Genomic DNA, 27,600 nt, shown 5'->3' on the forward strand with positions numbered 1-27,600 from the left:
TATCTGGAACCATCATGCCTGTAATGCTATCTGTAACCATCATGTCTGCCACCTGTAACCTAGCCATCATACCTGTAATGCTATCTGTAACCATCATGCCTGCCATCTGTAACCTAGCCATCATACCTGTAATGCTATCTGTAACCATCATGTCTGCCATCTGTAACCTAGCCATCATACATGTAATGCTATCTGTAACCATCATGTCTGCCATCTGTAACCTAGCCATCATACGTGTAATGCTATCTGTAACCATCATGTCTGCCATCTGTAACCTAGCCATCATACGTGTAATACTATCTGTAACCATCATGTCTGCCATCTGTAACCTAGCCATCATACGTGTAATGCTATCTGTAACCATCATGCCTACCATCTGTAACCTAGCCATCATACCTGTAATGCTATCTGTAACCATCATGCATGCCATCTGTAACCTAGCCATCATACCTGTAATGCTATCTGTAACCATCATGCCTGCCATCTGTAACCTAGCCATCATACGTATAATGCTATCTGTAACCATCATGTCTGCCACCTGTAACCTAGCCATCATACCTGTAATGCTATCTGTAACCATCATGTCTGCCACCTGTAACCTAGCCATCATACCTGTAATGCTATCTGTAACCATCATGTCTGCCACCTGTAACCTAGCCATCATACCTAGTCATCAAAGCAATGATCAAAAGGATTTGTAATAATAGATGCATGGTACATTATGTTTCTTTCAGGACAACAACATCGCCTTCACAATATAATTGCTCTACTAAAGCATATCTGATAGAATCATTTCTGTTTCTTTAGGCCAGGGGGATTGTCTTAAACTGATGGAATGTAGCCAACAAAGATCCATTCTGCGCGATCAATATCCATTTAAGCGAATAACCTAAATAAATGTAGTATCTTTTTAAGATCTTTCTTAATTTGCACGCTCTCCCTCCAGAAGCCAAAAAGACTCTTGCCACATTTATGACAATGGGAACTGATAATGTTTCCTCTGGTTAGCACTTCTTCTGTAACTGCCAGTTAGGGGAAATAACTGCTTAAATGGCAGTATATCTTCTTGACTGATTAAACACTGTGATTTATAGGTTGGCCTTTAGTTTTACATACATTATTTTCCCCTAGAGGAGACTTCAGCCACTTCCCTTGCAAACCCAGATGTGTTAATGACCTTATATTGTGTGCAGGCCAAAGATAAAGCTCCCTGTCAGGCTGTAGGCCAGAGAATATCACAGTGACTTCCCAACAAATTCATGCATTTCCATACAAGGCTCCTGACACACCACCACACATTATAAACATTCAACTCCGAACAGCCTCTGGTACTAGCTCCACTGCAGAGCCATTTTCCTCAGGAGACAAATTCATTTCCTGCTTTGGAATCCAACCAAAAATGTGTGCATGCATAATGCATATGTTTTCCTCTGTTATGTATTAGGCACATAGTCTTTTAATTCACCAGGGTGTGTGCAAGTGCCAGAAAGCAGAAGGGGGGTTATGGAAAAGGGGGAGGGGCCTCCTTGAGTAAACCACATTCAGAATAGGGAAGCTCAGAGAGAGAGAGACAAAGACAGAGAAACAGAGAAAAAGAGAGAGAAAGAAAAAGAAAGACTTACCTGACACAGTCCTGACGATCTCGCTGGTATTCCTCAGGCCAACGAAGGAGAACTGGTAGAGCCTCCAGGAGCGGATGTCTCCCACCTCCACGGAGCTCCTCTTCCACTTGTACACTATCTCCTCTCTGGGGTAGCCATCTGCACGGAGGGAGGGTGGAGAGACAGTTAGCTCGGGAAATGACTACCTGTGGTGGTCTATGACTGAATCCATCTAATATTAAAACGTGTTAAACAGGTGATGTGTAACGCTATGTACATCTGTTCCACTCCAATGGTAATTAGGTTTAGGGTGACTTTAATGTGGACATAACCAATATTCAGGAACATTGTAAGGAGCAATCCTAAATAGTGACTGGACACTAATAAAGTCTGATAACGACTGACCTTCAGTCAAGTCTCTGTTGATTTTTGTGCAGAGAAGAACACTACCATGTACAGGCCTACATCACACTAAATGGGGTGGTTTAATGCACATTAGCTTTCCCAAGTGCAAGCTGTAATGGGCTTCTTAGTTGAATAGCCCACAGATATCCTGCAACAGATATCCTGCCACATATCCTGTAACAGATATCCTGCAACAGATATCCTGCAACAGATATCCTGCCACATATATCCTGTAACAGATATCCTGCAACAGATATCCTGCCACAGATATCCTGTAACAGATATCCTGCCACATATATCCTGCCACAGATATCCTGTAACAGATATCCTGCCACAGATATCCTGTAACAGATATCCTGCCACAGATATCCTGTAACAGATATCCTGCCACATATATCCTGCCACAGATATCCTGCCACATATATCCTGCAACAGATATCCTGTAACAGATATCCTGCAACAGATATCCTGCCACATATATCCTGTAACAGATATCCTGTAACAGATATCCTGCCACATATATCCTGCCACAGATATCCTGTAACAGATATCCTGCAACAGATATCCTGCCACATATATCCTGTAACAGATATCCTGTAACAGATATCCTGCCACAGATATCCTGTAACAGACCCTGTCTGTCTGGTTACTGTACTGGTCTCTCTCACCAACCCTGTCTGGTTACTGTACTGGTCTCTCTCACCAACCCTGTCTGGTTACTGTACTGGTCTCTCTCACCAACCCTGTCTGGTAACTGTACTGGTCTCTCTCACCAACCCTGTCTGGTTACTGTAGGTTTGGAAGTGAATGTTATACTCCCTCTTTCATTGTACTGCTTCTCCCCTCTTACTGCTTTCTCTACTTTTTCCCTCTTTCACAATAGAAAAGCTCTAAAAACACAGCAGCATGTTGTGCACTGTGCTGATGTCTTCATGGTATAGTGCTTGTTCTTGGCTGCCACTGTTGTTGGAAGTAGGCATGTGGAGGCCATGGAGAGAGAGAGAAAGTGGCATGTGGAGGCCATGGAGAGAGAGAGAGAGTGTGTGAGCGAGAGAGACAAGAGTGAGAGTGATGGTGGGGTAGTAGAGAGCACATGGCAAGACTTACAGCTGGAAAACTCCAGCGGACAGGAGTGCTCATCCATTGGGAAGTTGTTCAGTTTAAGCTGGCACTCGGCATCAATAGTCAACCTACAAACAGAAAAACACAGTTTGCATCTGCTGTGCTGGTCGGGGTTGTCAACAAAGCATATAACGTATTCTGTTCTGTAACTATCCTGTCTGATTTCTATTGGTCAGTGGACTTAGAGCGTTGGGTCAGTAACCGAAAGGTTGCTAGATTGAATCCATGAGCTGACAAGGTAAAAATCTGTCGTTCTGCCCCTGAACAAGGCAGTTAACCCACTGTTCCTAGGCCATCATTGTAAATAGGAATTTGTTCTTAACTGACTTGCCTAGTTAAATAAAGGTTAAATAAAAAAAATAAAACATTTTTTTTAATTATAAATTAGTCATTGGTGAGGTTGGAGTTCCCTAATTAATTAATGAACTGTGGTTGCATTCTGGGAGAACATCAATCACTGCTGGGTTGAGGAGTCCAGTCCACCAAAGTTCATCTTCTCATTAGACAGTGTGAGGGAGAGTTAGCTAGCTAGCCAGGCTGAAGCTACTCTTCTTTCTTAACCAGAGGCACCAAATTAGGATGATTAATGTGGTCTGAAGCGCAATCAGTCAAGCTCAATCAACTACCGCCTGTCAAATACAGTCAACTGGAAACCGTCTGTTTCCTCATTTGTGTCAGTGTCTCCCAGTGGTGCTTCTTCATTGGACAACATCTCACCGCAGTGTGTAGAGTATCCGTCCGTCGTTCCAGATCCGGAGCATACGATTGGGTGTGGTGATCCAGTGGGCGTCGGCCTTCTTAGAGTTGCGGAAGAAGGTGTCAGGGATCCAGATCTTGCCCACCATGTTGCTGTTGAGACGCAAGACCTTCATGGTACTGTTGAACTTTAACCTCCGGTCATACCACGTCTGGGCAAAAAATATGTCGATGGTGTACTCCTGCGGAGGGGAAAAACAGGCTTGATTCTATTAAACCCGCGGTGCGGTATTATACAAGGTCAAATCAAATCAAATTTTATTTGTCACATGCGCCGAACAAAACAGGTGTAGACCTTACTGTGAAATTCTTACTTACAAGCCCTTAACCAACAATGCAGTTAAGAAAAATAAGTGTTAAGAAATAAAAAAAAGTTGAAAAGAAATAAACAAATAATTAAATACCAAAAATAAAATAACAGTAACGAGGCTATATTCGGGGGGTACCGGTACCGAGTCAATGTGCGGGGATCAGAGAATGTTTTTTACTACTGTAGAAACCTAATATTACTAGCTAGACCCCACTCACAGGTATATGCATCCTGTTTTCAGAATAAGAAGTGTGTACACAGGCAGTAGTAAATAAACACTGCCTAATTGCCTATCACTATGGCAGTTGAGTTGATTCCATCCATAGTCATCTTTGGAAGAGTTTCATTCCAAAATGCTATATACAGTCAGGTCTAGGGTTACACATTATAGGGAATATTCAGAGGTGGAAACTTTCCGTGGGAATTAACGTGAATATATGGGAATTAACGGTGACATAGGGGAATTAACGGAAATATATGCAAATTAATATTATTACCATTTAAATGTAGATGTTTTTTGCATTGGATATATTTACCATATCATATGGAAAAAGAAACATTAACCTTTAACCTTATCATAAGTAGACATAATTGCAAATTATTAAATCCTTCCAATATATATATTTTTAAAATTTAGTTACGAATTGAACTTTAATTAAATGAGTTGACTCTTCACATGGAATGATTTCACTGAACAAAAAAAAAGATAATATTTAATGATCCCCAATGATCCATCGCATCTCGCAAAAACATTTTCAACATTCATCTGTAAAATGATAGTCTAGAAACTAAAGCTTTGGTTGTCTTCCTCTCAGGCTTCCATGTCTTCTCCCTGGACCTCCTAAATGTCCACCTCTTGAACATTAGATTGAGGCCTCATCTTCACTGTCACTTTCCAACCTTGTTGAGGATGGCTGGTTGTCAGGCTCAAGAAGCCTCAAATTTGCCCTGATGGCCTCCAATATTTAAACCCTTGTATCGGTCAGCCTGTTGCGTGCTTTGGTGTGTGTGTTCCCAAACAATGACCAGTTGTGCTCTGAGGCGGCAGATGTTGGTGGGATTTGGAGGATGATGGAGGCAACAGGGGAAAGAGCCTCAGATCCAAGTCCCTTCCACCAGGTGGCTGATGAGATACGTTGGCACAACTGCCATATTGCATCTCCATCCCAAAGCCCTTGCTTGGAAATGTACTTCGCCAGACTGCCAAGAACCTTGCCCTCATCCAGGCCAAGGTGCGAAACACGGTAGTGATGACACCATAGGCCTTGTTGATGCACTTCACCAGACAGGATGCTCTTGCCAGCATACTTTGGGTCCAACATGTACGCTGTGGCGTGTATGGGCTTCAGGCAGAAGTCTTCACGCTTTGTGATGTATTTCAGAACTGCAGTTTCCTCTGCTTGGAGCAACAGTGAAGTGGGCAGGGCAGTACGGGTTTCTTCTCTTACATCTGCAAGCAGAGTCTGAACATCAGACAGGATGGCATTGTCTCCCTCAATCCATGCAATGGCTACTGCTATAGGTTTCAGGAGTTTCAGGCTGCTTACCACTCTCTCCCAAAATACATCATCCAGGAGGATCCTCTTGATGGGGCTGTCCATATCGGCAGACTGTGATATGGCCATTTCTTGGAGAGACTCTTTCCCTCTAGGAGACTGTCAAACATGATGACAACACCCCCCCCAACAGGTGTTGCTGGGCAGCTTCAATGTGGTGCTCTTATTCTTCTCACTTTGCTTTGTGAGGTAGATTGCTGCTATAACTTGATGACCCTTCACATACCTAACCATTTCCTTGGCCCTCTTGTAGTGTATCCATTGTTTTCAGTGCCATGATGTCCTTGAGGAGCAGATTCAATGCATGGGCAGCACAGCAAATGTGTGTGTTGTGAGGGTAGGACTCCTCCACTGTAGACCAAGCAGCCTTCATGTTCGCAGCAATGTATGTCACAAGTGCAAATACCTTCTGTCCAAGGTCATTGATGACTGCCTTCAGCTCATCTGCAATGTAGAGACCGGTGTGTCTGTTGTCCCTTGTGTCTGTGCTCTTATAGAATACTGGTTGAGGGGTGGAGATGATGTAGTTAACTATTCCTTGCCCACGAACATTCAACCACCCATCAGAGATGATTGAAATACAGTCTGCTTTCTCTATGATTTTCTTGACCTTCACTTGAACTCTGTTGAACTCTGCATCCAGCAAATGAGTAGATAAAGCCTGTCTGGTTGGAGGGGTGTATGCTGGGCAAAGAACATTCAGAAAATCTCTTCCAATACACATTGCCTGTGAGCATCAGAGGTGAACCAGTTGCATACACAGCTCGAGCAAGACATTCATCAGAATTTCTCTGACTACGTTCCTCCATTGAGTAAAGAAAACTTCTGATTCCAGGAGGACCATGAGCTGACCTCGAATTGAAGTAGAGGGACTTTTGTTAGAGGTTGCTTGTTGTGAGCGCTGAGGGAACTTTATGCACTTTGCCGGATGATTCTGCATCTTTGTTGCATTCTTCACATGATTTGGCACAGTATTTGCAAATGTACACAGCTTTTCCTTCTACATTAGCTGCAGTGAAATGTCTCCACACATCAGACAGTGCTGTGGCATTTTCCTGTAAAGATGAGAAAAAAAATTGTAGAAAAACCCCAAATATAATTCCATGTACAGATAAATAGTTAAGCAGTTAGATTAAACAACTCCTTTGTAAAAGAAATTTCTTAAAATGAAACATGTATGGAAACAGGTGAATTAACACTCCTCAGTTAGCAGTCTCAAGCAACCTAAAACCCACATGATAGCAAAAAATTACTAGCAGAAATTGCTAACAAGTTAGAAATGATTTAAACACACTTTGCTGTAGGCTACTATTTACTAGTTAACAAAACAATCATGTATGTCATATAAAATATATTCACCCCAACAAGTATTGTAATCAAAACTTACCAGAAAGCATGTAGTCCTTGACTCAGACAGTGTAGTAGTGTGGGCTCAATAGTATCTCAGTGTGCAAGATCTTGAGAATCAGCTGTACATGGAAGAGGGCACTGCACATGTGATGGAAGAATGCACTGTGCATGCAGAGGGTTGCAATTCCATTGAATTGGGGATATTTTAACCAAAACATGCCACAAGACCTAGAATGGCCTGATGTGTATTCCACAAAAAAAGTTTCACCGTTATAAGCTAACTTTTTACATGAATTTAAGCAAAATTCCCCAAAGTCAAGGGCTTAACTCCCCATGGAAAATTTCCAGAAACTTACCGCAAATTTTCCAACCCTTTGCAACCCTAATCAGGTCCATAAATATTTGGACATTGACCAAGTTATTATTATTTTAGCTGTCTACCACAGCATATTGGAGTTGAAATTAAATAATGAATATGAGCTGAAAGTTCAGATGTTCAGCTTTAATTTGAGGGTATTTACATCCAAATCAGGTGAACGGTGTAGGAATTGCAGCATGTATTATATGTGGTACCCCCTTAAAGGGAGGTACATTAAAGGGACCAAAAGTAGTTGGACAATTGGCTGCTCAGCTGTTCCATTGTCAGGTGTGTGTTATTCACTCATTAGTTAATTTACAAGTAAGCAGATAAAAGGTCTAGAGTTGATTTCAAGTGTTGCATTTGCATTTGGAATCTGTTACTGTTAACCCTCAATATGAAGTCCAAAGAGCTGTCACTGCCAGTGAAGCAAGCCATCATTAGGCTGAATAATCCAAACAAACCCATCAGAGAGATAGCAAAACCATTAGGTGTGGGCAAATCAACTATTTGGTACATTCTTAAAAAGAAAGAACACAGTGGTGAGCTCAGGAACACCAAAAGGCCCGGAAGACCACGGGAAAAAACTGTGGTGGACGACAGATTATTTTGCTGGTGAAGAAAAACCCCTTTGCAACAGTTGGCCAGATCAAGAACATCCTCCAGGAGGTAGGCGTATCTGTGTCGAAGTCAACAATCAAGAGAACACTTCACCAGAGTAAATACAGAGGGTTTACCACAAGATGTAAACTCTTAATACGCTTCAAAAACAGATGAGACAAGGATCAACTTGTACCAGAATGATGGCAAGAGAAGAGTATGGAGAAGGGAAGGAACTGCACATGATCTGAAGCATACCACCTCATCTGTGAAGCATGGTGGAGGTAGTGTTATGGCGTGGGCATGTACAGTATGGCTGCCAATGGAACTGTTTCCCTTGTATTTATTGTAATGTGACTGCTGACAAAAGCAGCAGAATGAATTCTGAAGTGTTTAGGGCTATATTACTTGCTCAGATTCAGCCAAATACTTCAAAACTCATTGGACGGCGCTTCACAGTGCAGATGGACAATGACCCGAAGCATACTGCGAAAGCAACCCAAGACTTTAAGGCAAAGAAGTGGACTGTTCTGCAATGACCAAGTCAATCACATGATCTGAATCCAAATGAGCATGCATTTCACTTGCTGAAGGCAAAACTGAAGATAAGACGCCCCAAGTACAAGCAGGAACTGAAGACAGCTGCAGTAAAGGCCTGGCAGAGCATCACCAGGGAAGAAACCCAGCATCTGGTGATGTCTATGGGTTCCAGACTTCAGGCAGTCATTGACTGTAAATGATTTGCAACCAAGTATTACAACTCACAATTTCATTTATGATTATGTTAGTTTGTCCAATTACTTTTGAGCCCCTAAAATTGGGGGGCTATGTATAAAAAAGGTTGTAATTCCTACACGGTTCATACAATAATTTTGACAAAACTCTTAAATTAAAGATGAAAGTATACACTTAAAGCACATGTTGATTGTTTCCTTTCAAATCCATTGTGGTGGCGTACAGAGACAAAATTATGCAAATTGTGTCACTGTCCAAATACTAATGGACCTGACTGTATCTGTTTTCAGAAATGTTGGTAAATTAGCTTTTATTCAATAAATTATGAAAGAGATTGGTGTGTTATTTCCACTATCTAATCATGGCATGAGGTTGTTCAATGACAGCAATGTATTTGTTTAAAATCACTTGATGGTTTAATTTCAGAGAAATTAATAATACTGGGTTAATAATACTCACTCTCAGAGAAATAAGTAGTACTGCTAGGTTTTACACAATCAAATGTAACACATAACTACATTTTAATAAAGAACTGTACAAATGCTACATATGAGATCTGTATGTAAAACATTTACATTTGACATTTTAGTCATTTAGCAGATGTTCTTATTCAGAGCGCCTTACAGTAAGTGAATTCATCTTAAGATAGCTAGGTGAGAGAACTACATATCACAGTCAAATATACAGGATACGAACAATGCATTCCAGCTAAACAATGGATATATAGCATTTTGCAACAATATATAAATATTATACACATCTAAAATCGCTGAATTAAAAATCATATAAAAATCATAAAAATCTTCACTGTTGACATTGAGACTGGTGTTTTGCGGGTACTATTTAATGAAGCTGCCAGTTGAGGACTTGTGAGGCGTTGGTTTCTCAAACTAGACACTCTAATGTACTTGTCCTCTTACTCAGTTGTGCACCGGGGCCTCCCACTCCTCTTTCTATTCTGGTTAGAGACAGTTTGAGTTGTTCTGTGAAGGGAGTAGTACACAGCGTTGTACGAGATCTTCAGTGGCAATTTCTCTCATGGAATAGCCTTCATTTCTCAGAACAAGAATAGACTGACGAGTTTCAGAAGAAAGGTCTTTGTTTCTGGGCATTTTGAGCCTGTAATCGAACCCGCAAATGCTGATGCTCCAGATACTCAACTAGTCTAAAGAAGGCCAGTTTTATTGCTTCTTTAATAAGCACACACGTTTTCAGGTGTGCTAACATAATTGCAAAAGGGTTTAAAATGATAAACTTGGATTAGCAAACACAATGTGCCATTGGAACACATGAGTTATAGTTGCTGATAATGGGCCTGTGTACGCCTATATAGATATTCCATTCAAAATCAGCCGTTTCCAGCTACAATAGTCATTTACAACATTAACAATGTCTACACTGTATTTCTGATCAATTTGATGTTATTTTAATGGACAAAAATGTGATTTTCTTTCAAAAACAAGGAAAGTGACCCCAAACTTTAGAACGGTAGTGTAAATACACGTTAAATTCTGTGTTGAAATTAAACAATGAATAAAAACTACTGTAGAACACCCTGAGACCCTAAACAGGAACGAGTGTCCTCCAGAACGTTGAATACAAATCACTCTCCATGTTCCACCGAACCCGTTTAAACTGAGGGCAGTTTTACAACTACATGGTAAAACTGCTGTCTGGGATACATTGGCAGAGCACTTTCTCAAAGCAAAATGGCTTCCTTTCAGGCCATGAATCCTTTGTTCCTATTCAAGAATGCAGCTGCACTGGGCCACCTTGAGCCCCTCAACCTGAAAATGAAATGTTTAACGGGGCAATTAATGGCTTCCCTTGTTTAGCAGAGGCATTATCTAACCTCATAACCTCCCTGGGAAGCACTTTGCTCTCACTCTGACAAAACCCTTCCTGCAGTGCTCTCTGTCTCCCATTCAACAGGCCTAGGAAATATATATGAAGGCTATTCAATAGAGCACTGGAGAAAGGAGAGAGGAGTGTATGTGTGTGTGGTCATGTGTGTGTTTGAGTGAGAGAGAGAGAAAGGAAGGAAGAGAAAGAGGGAAAGTGAAAGAGAGAATAGGAGAGAGAGAGAGAGAGAGAGAGAGAGAGAGAGAGAGAGAGAGAGAGAGAGAGAGAGAGAGAAATGTGTGGATTTGTGTGCGAGAGGACATAGGCTAAGCATTGTAGAAAAGATAATGACTAACAGTAAAGCCCAAATCCATAACAAAGAGTCATGAACGAAATAAAAAGCAACCCTGTTACCCGGCAGACATTTATGCCAATTCAATTGGCTGTTATTGTCATTTTTAAACGGACAGCCCAAATTCAATGACATGGCTCTCTTGGCCTTTTAATTTGGGCCTTCCAAGCGGGAGCTGAAATGTACTGCCTATCCCACCTTTTTTTCGGAACACAGTAGAGGGGTCCATCCCATTCCAGCCCAGTCTGATCTAAGTCTCTGAGATACTGGGCTTTCGCAATAAAAAACAACAACAAGTAAAACATTTACATTTAAGTCATTTAGCAGACGCGCGTATCCAGAGTGACATACAGGAGCAACTAAGGTTGAGTGCCTTGCTCAAGGGCACAATGACAGATTTGTAACCTAGTCGGCTCAGGATTCGAACCAGCGACCTTTAATAAAGACATATTATGCATAGACTATATACAGGTCATTCGGAAAGTATTCAGACCCCTTTACTTTTCCAAAAATGTTTACGTTACAGTCTATTTCTAAAATGGATTAAAGAATAGTTTTTCCTCATCAATCTCCACACAATAACCCGTAATGACAAGGTGAAAACTGATTTTTTTTTTTTAAATTGTTGCAAATTTATAAAAAATAAATAAATAAATGGAATACCTTATTTACATAAGTATTCAGAAGCTTTGCTACAAGACTCAACATTTAGCTCAGGTGCATCTTGTTTCCATTGATCATCCTTGAGATGTTTCTACAACTTGATTGGAGTCCACCTGTGGTAAATTCAATTGATTGGACATGATTTAGAAAGGCACACACCGTCTATATAAGGTCCCACAGTTGACAGTGCATGTCAGAGAAAAAACCAAGCCATGAGGTCGAAGGAACTGTCCTTAGAGTTCCGAGACAGGATTGTGTAGAGGCAGAGATCTGGGGAAGGGTACCAAAACATTTTCGCAGCATTGAAGTTCCCCAAAAACACAGTGGCCTCCATCATTCTTAAATGGAAGAAGTTTGGAACCCCCAAAACTATTCCTAGAGCTGGCCGCCCGGCTAAACTGAGCAATCGGGGGAGAAGGGCCTTGTTCAGCGAGGTGACCAAGAAACCGATGGTCACACTGACAGAGCTCCAGAGTTCCTCTGTGGAGATGGGAGAACCTTCCAGAAGGACAACCATCTCAGCAGCACTCCACCAATCAGGCCTTTATGGTAGAGTGGTCAGACGGAAGCCACTCCTCAGTAAAAGGCACTTGACAGCCTTCTTGGAGTTTGCCAAAATGCACCTAAAGACTCTCAGACCATGAGAAACAAGATTCTCTGGTCTGATGAAACCAAGATTGAACTCTTTGGCCTGAATGCCAAGCATCACGTCTGGAGGAAACCTGGCAACATCCCTACTGTGAAGCATGGTAGTGGCAGCATAATTTTTTTAATTTAACCCTTACAGTGGGGCAAAAAAGTATTTAGTCAGCCACCAATTGTGCAAGTTCTCCCACTTAAAAAGATGAGAGAGGCCTGTAATTTTCATCATAGGTACACTTCAACTATGACAGACAAAATGAGAGAAAAAATCCAGAAAATCACATTGTAGGATTTCTAATGAATTTATTTGCAAATTATGGTGGAAAATAAGTATTTGGTCAATAACAAAAGTTTATCTCAATACTTTGTTATATACCCTTTGTTGCCAATGACAGAGGTCAAACGTTTTCTGTAAGTCTTCACAAGGTTTTCACACACTGTTGCTGGTATTTGGCCCATTCCTCCATGCAGATCTCCTCTAGAGCAGTGATGTTTTGGGGCTGTTGCTGGGCAACACAGACTTTCAACTCCCTCCAAAGATTTTCTATGGGGTTGAGATCTGGAGACTGGCTAGGCCACTCTAGGACCTTGAAATGCTTCTTACGAAGCCAATCCTTCGTTGCCCGGGCGGTGTGTTTGGGATCATTGTCATGCTGAAAGACCCAGCCACGTTTCATCTTCAATGCCCTTGCTGATGGAAGGAGGTTTTCACTCAAAATCTCACAATACATGGCCCCATTCATTCTTTCCTTTACACTGATCAGTCGTCCTGGTGCCTTTGCAGAAAAACAGCCCCAAAGCATGATGTTTCCACCCCCATGCTTCACAGTAGGTATGGTGTTCTTTGGATGCAACTCAGCATTCTTTGTCCTCCAAACACGACGAGTTGAGTTTTTACCAAAAAGTTATATTTTGGTTTCATCTGACCATATGACATTCTCCCAATCTTCTTCTGGATCATCTAAATGCTCTCTAGCAAAACCACCCCCCGTGTGGTTCTGGGATTTTTGCTCACCGTTCTTGTGATCATTTTGACCCTACGGGGTGAGATCTTGCGTGGAGCCCCAGATCGAGGGAGATTATCAGTGGTCTTGTATGTCTTCCATTTCCTAATAATTGCTTCCACAGTTGATTTCTTCAAACCAAGTTGCTTACCTATTGGAGATTCAGTCTTCCCAGCCTGGTGCAGGTCTACAATTTTGTTTCTGGTGTCCTTTGACAGCTCTTTGGTCTTGGCCATAGTGGAGTTTGGAGTGTGACTGTTTGAGGTTGTGGACAGGTGTCTTTTATACTGATAACAAGTTCAAACAGGTGCCATTAATACAGGTAACGAGTGGAGGACAGAGGAGCCTCTTAAAGGTCTGTGAGAGCCAGAAATCTTGCTTGTTTGTAGGTGACCAAATGCTTATTTTCCACCATAATTTGCAAATAAATTCATTAAAAATCCTACAATGTGATTTTCTGGATTTGTTTTTCTCATTTTGTCTGTCATAGTTGAAGTGTACCTATGATGCAAATTACAGGCCTCATCTTTTTAAGTGGGAGAATTTGCACAATTGGTGGCTGACTAAATACTTTTTTGCCCCACTGTATTTAAGTAGGCAAGTCAGTTTAGAACAAATTCTTATTTACAATGACGGCCTACCAAAAAATAAATACAATATAAATATAGGACAAAACACACATCACAACAAGAGAGACAACACAACACTACATAAAGAGAGACCTAAGACAACAACATAGCAAGGCAGAAATGCATGACAACACAATAATAAGAAGAGACTTGCTTGGGCCAAGAAACACGAGCAACGGACATTAGACCAGTGGAAATCTGTCCTTTGGTCTGATGAGTCCACATTTTTTGGTCTTCCAATTGCCGTGTCTTTGTGAGACGCAGAGTAGTTGAACGGATTATCTCCGCAGGTGTGGTTACCACCGTGAAGCACGGAGGAGGTGGTGTGATGGTGTGGGGGTGCTTTGCTGGTGACACTGTCTGATTTATTTAGAATTCAAGGCACACTTAACTGGCATGGCTACCATAGCATTTTGCATCGATACGCCATCCCATCTGGTTTGCGCTGAGTGGGACTATCATTTGTTTTTCAACAGGACAATGACCCAACACACCTCCAGGCTGTGTAAGAGCTATTTGACCAAGAAGGAGAGTGATGGAGTGCTGCATCAGATGACCTGGCCTCCACAATCACCCAACCTGAACCCTACTGAGAATGTTTGGGATGAGTTGGACCACAGAGTGAAGGAAAAGCAGCCAACAAGTGCTCAGCATATGTGGGAACTCCTTCAAGACTGTTGAAAAAACATTCCATGTGAAGCTGGTTGAGAGAATGCCAATTGTTCAAAGCTGTCATCAAGGCAAAGGGTGGCTACTTTGAAGAATCTAAAATCTAAAATATATTTTGATTTGTTTAACACTTTTCTGGTTACTACATGATTCCATATGTGTTATTTCATAGTGTTGATGTCCTCACTATTATTCTCCAATGTAGAAAATAGTACAAATAAAAACACTTGAATGAAAAGGTGTCCAAACTTTTGACTGGTATTGTATATATTTTTTTATACATTTGCAGAAATAATTAATAACCTGTTTTTGGGGTATTGTGTGTAGATTGATGAGGGAAAAAAATATTGAATCCATTTTAGAATGAGGCTGTTATGTATTTTTGGGGGGGGAACAAGTCAAGGGGTCTGAAAAGTTTTCGAATGCACTGTAGCTCCATTACCTGTTCGGGTGACATGTTTTGTTCTTGAGAAGATGTGTGTTTACTACTAACTAGCTAGCGGGTCAACTACTGTAGGCTGTCTGTCTCGTAGGAATGAGAGAATGCACATTGCACTGTTTCAGGTGCTTATGGCTGGCTGTTAATCAAATGGCCAGGGGCTTGCCCAAGTCATGGGACCACAAGCCGACAGCACAGCACCAGATTCCATATAACCCGAATGTTGGAAAAAGGCTGCCTAAAACTTCATAACTCTTCATAAAACTTCATAAAACCTATGTCAAACTAGGGATTCCGTGGTTAAATAAGGTAAAACAATCATTCAATTAATATTTTATTTGTGTACATGAACTATACTGTACATTGACACATCAAGACCAAAACTGGAGTTTTAAAACATGCAGTTTTGGCCAAATTTGCAAACATCCCGTAGACTTCTACTGATCTAGTATCTCTTTTACCTCCATAGCCATAGTCTACTGAAACCAGTTTGGAGGATACTATACTGTAAGCCTCCTGCTACCAGTCAGATTCCCATTATAAATGTAGCTAGATTGCTTCCTGTTCAGAATAGGAATTGTGCATGCACAGGTAAGCATTTGTAAATGTTGTTATAGCAACAGCTTCCGGGTTAAACTCCAACGCCATGACTACTGACCAGAAAGCAGGATCTTGCTAGTCTCTTCAGGACATTTCAACTTACGACCCAAGCAGGCCTTGCACCAAATGGATGCTGCTTAAAGCTGTGGCAAAGTGAGTAGTCCTGCATTCTATACTGTTTATGCTTTGATACACACTCCAGCATCATCAGCCGACCCATAATCCTCTTCTCTTTAGAAAAGCTAGCATCTTCACCACAATCCTCAACAACAGCCATGATGTGATTTCATGTGAACGTACCCAGCACTGATTACATCTGAATGTACGGCAATCAATATGGTCTTGACCTGCACGTACACACAAAGGTATACTCACACACAAACAGACACACAATGCACACATGCAAACACATACATAAACACTAAGAAATGTGAGCTGGTTGCTATGGAGGATCAAGGTGATTAAGAACAGGAAGATCAAACGAGTGACTGTCTTTAAACCCCACGATGACAGTAACAGAGCCATGCTTGTGTTAAGATTTTCTCTGTGGCTTGGCGCGTGCCCATGGTGGAGATGAGATTGTTGTGCTGAATAACAATGGAATTGGAACCTCAGCATGGATTTTAACTGGAGTACAATGGGACACAGTGGTTGCAGTCTCTCTAAGCAATGCAGTCCACTTATCTCACCCTACACACCCTGCCCTATATTTACAGCCCAGCTTACAGTAACTCCTGTACTCTCTACAAATAGCAACAACCATCTTGGAGTAGCTTATTCCATAAAGTTTGTATAGGCCTACTCCATAGAATTCTGGATGTCTTTCCGACAACCATAGCCAAGGCAATGAAACAAAAGCTATGATATTAACTTGTGCAAGGTATCTTAAGTTTGATTTATGCAACAATCCATGGCATGACATGAAAGCAACACAATCAGAACACAATTATGCCATTCATTATTACATAATGCAATTCATCAACATTACAGCTTTCAATGTATCTATCTATTTTGAAAACAAACTTGGCATGTACATGAACAGACCATGACGTAAATAAAATATGTCTGAAAAAGTGCAATGATTGGCGGCTACTGATAGACATCAAATCAATTAAATCCAACTGTATGTGTCACATGCTTGGTAAACAACAGGTGGAGACTAACAGTGGAATGCTTACTTACGGGGCCCTTCCCAACAATGCAAAACATTTCAAATCAAAAAATAATTTGAGAAATAATAGAACAATAATAACAGAAGGAATAAACACACAATGAGTAACGATAACTTGTCTATATAAAGTACTGCACAAACAGCCTTAACTCATCCACCCTATAGGTCTTCACAGCAAAAACCATGTAGTCTCCCAGTGAGTAACGATATCTTGGCTATATACACGGGGTACCGAGTCGATGTGCAGGGTTACGAGATAATTGGGGTAGGTATGTAAATATAGGTAGGGATAAAGTGACTAGGCAATAGGATAAATAATAAGCAGTAGCAGCAGATTGTAATTTGAGAGGGGACTCTCTCTATATACTCACCATATTGATAGCATTCACTGGGCCAATACTGTTGACAAACATGTCCGTGTGGATCACGGTTGGTTTTACTGAAAGAAGAAAAAAACTAGTGTTATGATGCACATTCGATATTCTGTGTTTAGGTATTAGTCATGTCTATCTTATGTCAGGGCTAAATAGCTTGTACCACTATAGCAGTTAGTGTGTCCGAGTGTAAAATGATGGCACCATGGAGCTGTCCATGGTGCTGAAAACAGACTTTATGTACCCTGCACTAAATTTTCTCTCTCTCTCTCTCTCTCTCTCTCTCTCTCTCTCTCTCTCTCTCTCTCTCTCTCTCTCTCTCTCTCTCTCTCTCTCTCTCTCTCTCTCTCTCTCTCTCTCTCTCTCTCTCTCTCTCTCTCTCTCTCTCTCTCTCTCTCTCTCTCTCTCTCTCTCTCTCTCTCTCTCTCTCTCCCTCTCTCTCTCAGCAGGAAATGTTAATTATTATGTGGACATCTTTGTAGGGTTTGATATTTTTTTTTGTAAGAGACAATCATTTTAGGATCCTACATCTGTCCTGAGCCTGAGACGAGCTCTGCTTTTCCAAGATATGGATGTGGTAAAGGCTTTGACACAACACAGACACTGCTTCTAGTTTATCTCCAATCACAAACTCGCTCACCATAAAAGGCATGTTACTAGAGATTATATAGTCAGTGGACATAAACTGGCCCCATTTAGTGAGTTTCCGACTGCATAATCGGTGTCAAAAACATAGCATGATAAAAACAAAACTTAAAGACAGATTTAGTTCCAATTGCCAGCTGGTAAATTGAAATTCTTTGAAAAACACAATAAATATGACTGTATACAAATTAAATAAAAACATAGCTTGGCTTTCTGAATTCCCAGACCACTTTTGAGGATGATAACATTAATGCAGTCATATAAACAAACTGCAAACTGCATCATGGGAATACTCATCAAAGGTGCAATGGTGTGTAAAACCTACAGCCAAACAACAAATGCAGCAAACTGCCATTTGGACGTCCTCATTTCCTTTGGCTCCAGGTTGGCTTTATATTATAACTTGTCTATACCTGCATGCCATGACGCACACCATTTCCTTTTAAGCAGATAACAACATTGCATCCTGTGTCCTTGTGATATCATAATGCGAGGAAATTAAAATGTAATTCCCCACATATCTCTCTTGTTAGCTATTTTGCTATACATAGACTGCAGCAGCATTACAATTGAATGAGCTGCACAATGGACTTGAAAAGAACTGTCCACAATCTGCAATGAATCCAAATCCCAGTTTTCAGTGCAACGTAGCACTCTACGTAGTTGTTAGCTAATTATACCCACTGTGTAACTCTGGCAGTCTGGGAGATGACAGGGTGCAACATCAGATCATGTCTGATGGTAAGATGGTGGCGGCTGCCTCGGTAAATCTATTGTAGCTGTATGCATTTTCTGTCTGAACATGGGAGCTGACCCCAGCTGCCAGCCCAAGTGAAGGGAGAGAAAGCTACTTCACTGGCTCTATACTTGGCCAACAGCAGTGCAGGGACAGACGATGCTAATAGGCCCATGATGGATAACCAGCCGTCCAGGTTTCACAGCTCACACTGTGTCTGCATAATAATGCTAGAATGTTGTTTCTGTTGCACCAACCTTTACACAAGTCATACTGGGGCGGGCCTATGGCCCTGTAGACTGAATGGGCTCAGTGAAATGAGAGGGCTGTCTGTGATGACGCTATCAGTGATGATGGTGTCTGCTCATCATTCATGGCCTGTAATACTGATGTAGATATATTGTGACGAAGGCGTTGATGCAAATGGAGATTGGTCTTTGGGGAGGGCGGCCATAGCAGCAGCAGCGGCCAATCAATGTGCAGTGGTATGACACCTACCTCCTATATCTGGTCGCAGTTTGTTATCGTAGCCATCTAGTAGGCTGTTTAGGATGTTGGTGACATCGCTCTCGTAGACTTTGGGAGTCAACACCCACGTTTTGTTTGTCACATCATCGTCATTTTCAGTCTGGAGGGAGCTGGGAAGAGAAAAGGGGAACAGAGGAAATATGAAGCAATGATTTTTCCATCAGCACTATAAACAGCAAGGTAAAATGAAAAGAGAGAGAATCATGTTATGCTGTCAATATGTAAAGCAACGATCCACAACAACAGCACAGAAAAGACCACTACATCATACTAGGCTAAGCTTGCTATGCGTTTAGGCTCCATTCTTTCAAATGTGCACTGCCCGCTGGTTGAAATCAAAGGACCAGCCAGAAACGGGATAAAAGGGTAGAACTCCTGCTGGTTGCCACTGATCTCTATGTGATACCCTACATGAAAGTCTCACAAACTGACACCAGCCCCACAGTGCAGTTGGAACTGAGGATAACGGCAATGAATAGTAGCATAGTCTTCAAAAACAAAAACCCAGTTAGGAGAGAAAGACTGTTACCCAGGCCCTTTCAGAACGCTGAAGAAATGCAAGGTGCGAACAGTGGACCTGACATTGTTCCTTTGTGTGAGATTTTGTAATAGAATGATTGTTCCCTGCTCTCTTTTCAGTGCTCGAACAGAAGGGTCCATCTTGTGAGTTGGCTCACCTCTGTAAAATGTCTCAACCAAGAGTGCCATAGTCACCAAAAACACAGTCAGGAGAGAAACATGGGGAGAGAATGTTCTGGTTGCTCAGGCCCTTTCATAACACAATGAAGAAATGCAAGGTACAAACAGTGGATCTGTTGTTCCATTTGTGAGATTTCTTCTTTGAGATTCCTTGGTTTTCTGCTCTCTTTTCAGTGCTCAAGGAGAAGAGTTAGTCTTGGGAGTTGGCTTACCTCTGTAAAACGTCTCAATGCATTACAATGCATTACAAGAGCCAGTTAACTGAATTACACATAGAATAAAAGTGCTTTGCAATGGGGCTGGGATACTGAGGTTGGAGGTGTGAATACACCTATGATGGTGCATTGGAGTGCACCACAGATGAGTCTTATCTAGAAGTGCTAACGGCAACACACTGTCATGAAGTGTGTGATTAAACTAACAAGCACAGATTCAGGGCTCTGGGAAGTTGTTACCGCCAATGGCACAATAGATGGAATATGAAGGATTTCCATTGTGTCAGAACTTACTGTACCAAGAGCTTTACCCAACTCAGTAACCATGGAATCCGAGGGATACTGTATATATAGAAAAACCTTGAGAACAGCCAGCTACTGGAAGCCCATTGAGCAGAGAGAGGCTTCAGAGGAAGAATTGTTTTCATGCACTTAGGCATGGTGCAGGACATTGTGTTTTCACTGCCAGGCTTCCTCAGGCAGCATTACGTGCTTTATATTTATATATGGTGACACCACCAACACATTAAGACTTTATAGAGGGATTCAGGACAGCTTGGATCTTTTGGCCTATCTTGGATTGTAAATGGACCTGATGTCGAATCAAATTGTATTTGTCACATGCGCCAAATACAACAGGTGTAGTAGACCTTACCGTGAAATGCTTACTTACAAGCCCTTAACCAACAATGCAGTTAAGAAAATAGAGTTAAAAATATTTACTAAATAAACCAAAATTTAAAAAAATTAAAGTGACTATGCATAGATAATAAACAGCGAGTAGCAGCAGTGTAAGGTCCGGGTGGCCATTTGATTAATTGTTCAGCAGTCCCCTCTGTTCTAATAATAGAACTAGAATGAAGATTGAAATAGTTAAACATACTAGTTCTGTGGTTCTATTCTACTGCAGAGTCGATTGAGCCAATAGCATTCAGGTGCTGTTCCTACTTTTCAGCAGAACCCAGTTGTCAACGGAAATCCTCCAGAGACGGCTGGATGAAAGAGAGATCTGTGTATGTCCCCCAGACAGATCTAAAGTATCGGTGGCTAATTTGGTAACAGGAGGCCCATAAAAATGTCCAACTTAGAATGTGACACTGGGGTCCACTGGAGTACAGTAACGTTATTGTAGCTAGCCCCATTGAGAACATGCTACAGCTGCAGGGCCTAGCTAACCACAAGAGGACTGTTTCCTATACTGAAAGGTTAAAATTGCCTTTATCGCAGTTGCATCATGTGAAACCTGCTATCAGATGTATTTTTTTTAATTAACATTTTCCTCACGTACCAGATGAAAGACAATTCAATTGTCTTCAGAAAAACTATTAACATGTATTTGAAAACCCTCCTTAAAGTAGTTCTGTTAAATACGCTCTCTAATTGAATTCTTATCATCAACACCAATGATTCATAAAACATGTATTTTTTATTTAACCTTTATTTAACTAGGCAAGTCAGTTAAGAACAAATTCTTATTTACAATGACGGCCTACTCTGACCAAACCCGGACGATGCTGGGCCAATTGTGCGCCGCCCTATTGGACTCCCGATCACGGCCAGATGTGACACAGCCTGGATTTAAACCAGGTACTATGGTGACACCTCTTGCACTGTGATGCAGTGCCTTCAACTGCTGCGGCACTCGGGAGCATCGATATCCAAATACCAGTATACTGTACAGACCCCCAAATCAGTTACTTCAATATCATTTCAAATACTACAAACAATTCTGGGATGATTTGATGTTAACTTTAAAAATATATATTTGAGCATAATGTTATCAGGTGGGAAAATCACTGCTTGTCTGTTGATAGTAATCATGTCACGTTTCCGTAAGCTATCATTTCCTGGGTTTGTGTCTGTGGCTAATGAGGCACAGCCCGTCCCAACTCTCCTCCTATCCAGCCACACACAAGACACATCACTGAGCATCATTCTTACAATCACTACACCAAATGAAGACTCATTACGGTAGCTAACACTGACTGCCTTAACGTAGTCCTCGCACCATTTTGCTTGTTATCGCCATAGAGAAGGTACTAGGACCTATCCCTGGTGGAACAAGATGAAAATGCCTGTTTGTTCATTTCTTGGAGGGTAAGATTGCAGTTTAGCTGACATTTTATAAAATGGCCTCCTGGTGCTCTGTCCTGAGGACACAGAGCTATTAGTGACACATCACCTGACCTGTGGTGACTTGGTACTCCCTAATTAGCTCACCTCTGGCAGCAGCTCTATTTGTGTACCCAGTTAAGCCTAACTAAATGGGATCAGACAGATTAGAAACATTATGATTGTTTAACGGGATACTTTGGGATTTGGGCCATTTATCTACTTTCCTGGAGTCAGATGAACTCGTAGATACCATTTTTATGTCTCTGTGTCCAGTACGAAGGAAGTTTTGCAAGCCAATGTTAACTAGCGTTAGTTTAATGATTGGAAGTCTATGGGTATCTGCTAGCATGCTAGTTAGTAATTGTGCTAGCGCTAGTTAGCAACCTCCTTTCAAACTGCAAGCAGACATAAAAATGGTATCCACAAGTTCATCTGAATCTGGGGAAGTAGATAAAGCGCCTCATTGTCAAAATCCCAAAGTATTTTAAGAGGTGCAATACATTGTTTTCCATCAATTATTAAATACAGCTTAGGACAGATAAGGTTAATTTGAGAGGCACAAGACTGTTGATTTCATTTGTATTAACCGCAGGAGGTTGGTGGCACCTTAATTGGGGAGGACGGGCTCATGGTAATGACTGGAGCGGAATCCGTGTAATAGTATCAAATAATCAAACACATGGTTTCTATGTGTTTGATGCCATTCCAATCACGCCGTTCCAGACATTATTAAGACCCGTCCTCCCCTCAGCAGCCAACAGTTCAGATAAGAAAAAAGGACCATTAGGCCTACAGTACACAGAGGTTTGTGAGGAAAAGAGGGTGATACTGTTTCTTTACAACTAGCATGGGATGGCAAATGATACCAGTCAAAATCCGAAATCCATTATTAAAACAGAGCAGTTAAATTGTAAAATGGGACTACAGAGGCCTACTGAAATTCTAGACACACTGAGCGGCATGCAGGTGGGAATTTAAGGAAGCAGGTGATATAAATACTTTTGAAGAAGTTGTATTATCCCCAGGTCACCCACTACAGTAGGCAATTCCCTGCGCTCTTTGGAAAGAAACTTGCTGTTTAGGATTAAGAATAGGCCCAGCGGCCCGTATCCAGTGCCTTCCATAAAAGTAATTTCATTGAAGGCCGGTAGTCACACAAGACACCTGTAGGTCACAGTAATAGACATCCTGAGGGGTTTGTCTGACATACATTACATGCCAAAAAGTATGTAACCTGCTTGTCGAACATCTCATTCCACTAATTTGAAGGGGTTTCCACATACTTTTGGCCATGTAGTGTATTGCTTTTGTAATCACAACATAGTCTATAGTCATGGACAATTTAACCCAATGGGCAACACGGGCCTTGCTTCTGGCATGCTAAACAGTGACTTACTTGATTTAATCCCTTGGCTCCTATAATAAGCATAGGCCATTGATGATTGTCCTCCATATGCTATACTGTAGTTGTGTATGTTTGCTTCTTTGACAACAGTTGTTGAGTATATCAAGTGATAAAAAAGAGAGGACACACTGAGAGAGACAAATTAACAATACACGTATGTTGAGTATGGTGGGTTTGCTATAGATAAACTGTTTGACAGTAGTGTCATCCACCTATACCGAGTTGCATGCAATGTTGTCAGAAATTATAATTGAGCTCTGACTTGCAAAGCGCTGACTTGACCATCCACTACAAGCTGTAAGTATGATTACCAGAAATGGTTGCAATATGGATCAAGCACTACACATACCCTTTGATAAGGCACACCAATGTGATAAAGCTTAATACACCTATGCCCATTGTTTTGTATGGCCCCGACCTAGGGCCCACCTTAATGCAGCACTGTCTGCACATGGATTATTAGCTATTCATATTGTGATACTCCACTCAACGCAGATCACCTAACCTGTGATGCTCTATTGGTCTTTTAGAAGCAGAGACATCACAACACAAGCTGCCCGGGTGGGTTGGGGTCGAAGGGAGGGCCACCAGACTATATGTAATCTCTCATTGTTGGACTACTTCCTGCTGGCAAGGCTTTGGCACTTTCTGGGTTTACAGATACTCCTTGGGGATTAGCTACATCAAAAGGCATGTGTTTCCCCTGGGTGCCCTGTGTGTGGCCGTGGAGCATGGCCCAGTGTACTGTAAACCAAGTAGTTGGAGTGAAAGTTGGATGAGTATGTTATTACTATACAATTAATACCAGAGATCCTGAGGTGCTTACGAAGTCACTAACAGTGGTTATAGAGTACATACTCATGTAATATATATATATAATATATAATTCAAATAGATAGTAATACAATTGTAATCACAAATATATCCTTCAAAATGTGTCAACATAAAATCCCTTGGCCAGATGTTAGGACAGTTCAAACCTTATGTTGTACCTAGCCATGACAGCCTATATATACAGTGTTGCTCTTTCACAGGGCCTTATGTGTTATGACTACCTAGGATGCACCCTTATGTTGCCTTTCTCTGATAACCATGAGCTGCAGTCAGGGTGAGCTCATCACATTTCATGCGTCTTATTTACGTGGTCCCAGATGCATATGAAAAGCCTTGCCTACTGAATTCTTGAGAACAGAATCCTTTTAAATTAGGTTTGAATCATGTTAAAGGCTGGCATATGTGTGAACACAATAGCACACACAGTGCAGACATTTTGATCTAGGCCAGAGACTCCATGGCCGCATTTTCTACGATGGTGATTGAATGAAGACTGATCTATCACCCTCCATTTTTCACCCTCTGGCAGCACACAAGACAGAAGCGATGTGAGCCCTTAAACCATCCGCTTCCTTCTCAAGTGTTCATAATTTCTTGGTTCAATGGGTGCCTTTTCGTGACAAGTCAATTGAGCATTTTCTTTCTACAGATTGTGGAGTTAGCAGTGAACCAGAGATAGTCCATATGTGTCTCTCTATTGTTGCCTTTATTGCACTGCTTCTATGTAAATATAAAAGTCTACCATTTTGAAAAGTCGTGATTTAGATACAGGAATCAACAATTACTTTTGAATCATGGTTTTAATGGCTAAGGGGGCGGTACATATGAGACCGGTGGGTTTCATTGAAGTTCTACATCCATCACCTTAAAAACATTCTGGGAATGAGGACGTTTTGGATCTTGTAATATATAAGGTTCATGCATCAATAGGCTACGTCTTCACACATGCCATTTATACAGTACATAAACATAATCATTTATGTTGACAACACTTCAACAGAATGATATGGTATGCTATACATCAATTTTCAAGACATTAGCTTTAAATATTGTTGACATCTGAATAGCTTTGCCCAGTAGCCTACAGCACGATTATAATATTCCTTATACAGCGAATAAACCCGTGGAAATAACGGACATCCTTACCTGACCACTGTTTTTTATTCTAACCTCCCAAAAACACGACTTTATATATTGGAATCACATTAAGCATTACAGTTATGGATCCAATACCACTCATCCAAAGTGCCAACAATGTGCGAAATACATTGACATCCTTGACATGTAACTAAACGAGCCCTGGTTCTGTAACAAGCCACCCTAATAAGCCGCAGGGTTGTATCCTGTCTGATAGAAAGCATAAGAGGAAGATCCGAAGAAAACATATGATTGAAATAACTGGGCCGGACTCTCATTCTAGTATCCAAAAACAAAATATTTGCCCGGCCACACATGTATGTGTCGACGGCATTTTAATAAAAGCCTGGTATATTTTCGCCTTACCTTGTAGGAAGATTAGCGAGTAAAAACACCCAAAGAAATAGCTTTAGAGAGAAGGAAGGCTTCGCCATCGCTTTCGAGTATTTAGATGCTACATTTGGAGGAGCAATGATCACCATCTTCTTTTCGTCTTTATTGCAGATGGACTACTGTCTATCCTCACTGTGGTACCTCACGAACATAGCATAGGATAAACGGCTTGTGTTAGCGTTCGGTTCGGAAAATGTAGACCCTCTGCGGTGTTGAGAAAAACGGCCACAAAACCGATTGAATCTAATCAAGCTTCCCCGACTTTAAGAAATAACAGTAACAACTACATAAATAAAGCGGCAACGGAATAGCCTAAAATCCAGCAACTGAGAAATATATTGGAGCGTCAATCTAAATCTGAATGCAGATTAACTCTGGGGCCAAAGAGGAATTGATGCACGTTGCTGCAGCACAGATGAACACATGCGTGGTTTCATTGCGCGGAAGCAGAGCTGTGGAAAGAGAAAAATGAACCTTAGCTTGCTACTATACTTATACATGTACCCTAAATCGTTTTTGTGTGTGTGTTATTTCCCTAAAATAGAAATGCCGCATTATATGTTTAGAGGGAGCTGTTGGTTTGATACGGTTTTGAATTGTGTGCGATTAAATAAAGCCAGCAAACAGCTGATATGGCGGTGATAATTAGGCTATAGGTAAATCTTGCCCATTTTAAACAATTATGGGAACAATATGTAATTCATTGAGCTGAAAGATGTGATCTAGCGTATTCTATAAGCGACTCGTCACCACCACGAACAGATCGTTCTGCTTTCAGCACCCCCGTTAAAATGCAAACCACACTGTCTGGCTTTCCCTGTAAGCAAATTATTGAGTTGATTGATTCATTGATTTATTGATTGATTATAACAGAATAATCAATCATTTACTATCTTTAACAAAAATATATATTTCCGTAGTAAATAACCAACACAGTCTCACATTCAATTCGCGCATATATGTACAAAATGTATTTCAGCAGATTTCGTGCGTTTTTGTGCATTTTTGGGGGGTTTTGGGGTGGTTCAATTCGTTTGAAAATACACGAATTTCTGTGCTACTTAATTCGTGCGAAAAGACACAAATTTAATCAGTAGGTGACACACAAGCCGTTGCAACAACCATGTAGACGCGATAATTTGTATTTCATTTTTGTTCTTCTTAATGGCTAATTCAACGTCATGAATATACAGAAATGTTGTCTTTGTTTAACCATGTTTTAAAATGTGTCGTTGTATGCCTATATGTACTGTTTTAGACTTGCTGAACAGAATTTTTGAGAAAAGACGCACATTTACCTGCGACTTAATTCGTGGGAAATATTGTTTTATTAATGCCAATGCTGTTTTCTGTGCTTGATTTCGCTTAATACTTTGTATACTGGTGCACTTGTAATCAGAACGCCTTTTTGTCATGTAGGCAACCATACACGATTTTCTTCATAACCCATTTCATATTTCGTGTAGCCTAAATTACACCATTTTCTTCATAATGCATGTATTACATGTTAATGTAAAATAATGAATTATGTTGGCTTACACTTATGGCCTTTCCAAGGCCTTTCCATACCTTAAGGGAACATTTTAGCACTCGCCATATGGTTAGTGAGAAACGCCACATTGCAAATGTAAGGTCCCTTACTAGACGTCCTGCAACGTTTCTAAAATTCGCGGACGGCGTCGGGCCGTGCGCGGGGAGAGATCTTTCAGGAAGTC

At 41.1% G+C, this 27,600-nt stretch overlaps 1 protein-coding gene across 2 annotated transcripts in view; it reads right to left on the reverse strand.

The window, feature by feature from the left end:
* The window catches only part of LOC120056447 (gamma-aminobutyric acid receptor subunit gamma-2), a 90,949-nt gene extending 64,975 nt beyond the window's left edge, over positions 1 to 25,974 (reverse strand). The window contains exons 1-6 of one of the 2 annotated variants that reach the window (XM_039004611.1): positions 25,859 to 25,974; positions 19,058 to 19,197; positions 17,176 to 17,243; positions 3,846 to 4,066; positions 3,114 to 3,196; positions 1,623 to 1,760 (exon numbers count right to left, since the gene is read on the reverse strand). In XM_039004611.1, the coding sequence (XP_038860539.1) occupies positions 1,623 to 1,760; positions 3,114 to 3,196; positions 3,846 to 4,066; positions 17,176 to 17,243; positions 19,058 to 19,197; positions 25,859 to 25,974 (766 nt within the window). Of the gene's footprint in view, positions 1 to 1,618; positions 1,761 to 3,113; positions 3,197 to 3,845; positions 4,067 to 17,175; positions 17,244 to 19,057; positions 19,198 to 25,858 lie in introns of those variants that run through there. The other variant, XM_039004612.1, reaches the window with a different exon arrangement.
* Between the last annotated feature and the right edge of the window lie 1,626 nt (positions 25,975 to 27,600).

Source organism: Salvelinus namaycush, chromosome 12, assembly GCF_016432855.1.
Source record: "Salvelinus namaycush isolate Seneca chromosome 12, SaNama_1.0, whole genome shotgun sequence".
NCBI lineage: Eukaryota > Metazoa > Chordata > Actinopteri > Salmoniformes > Salmonidae > Salvelinus > Salvelinus namaycush.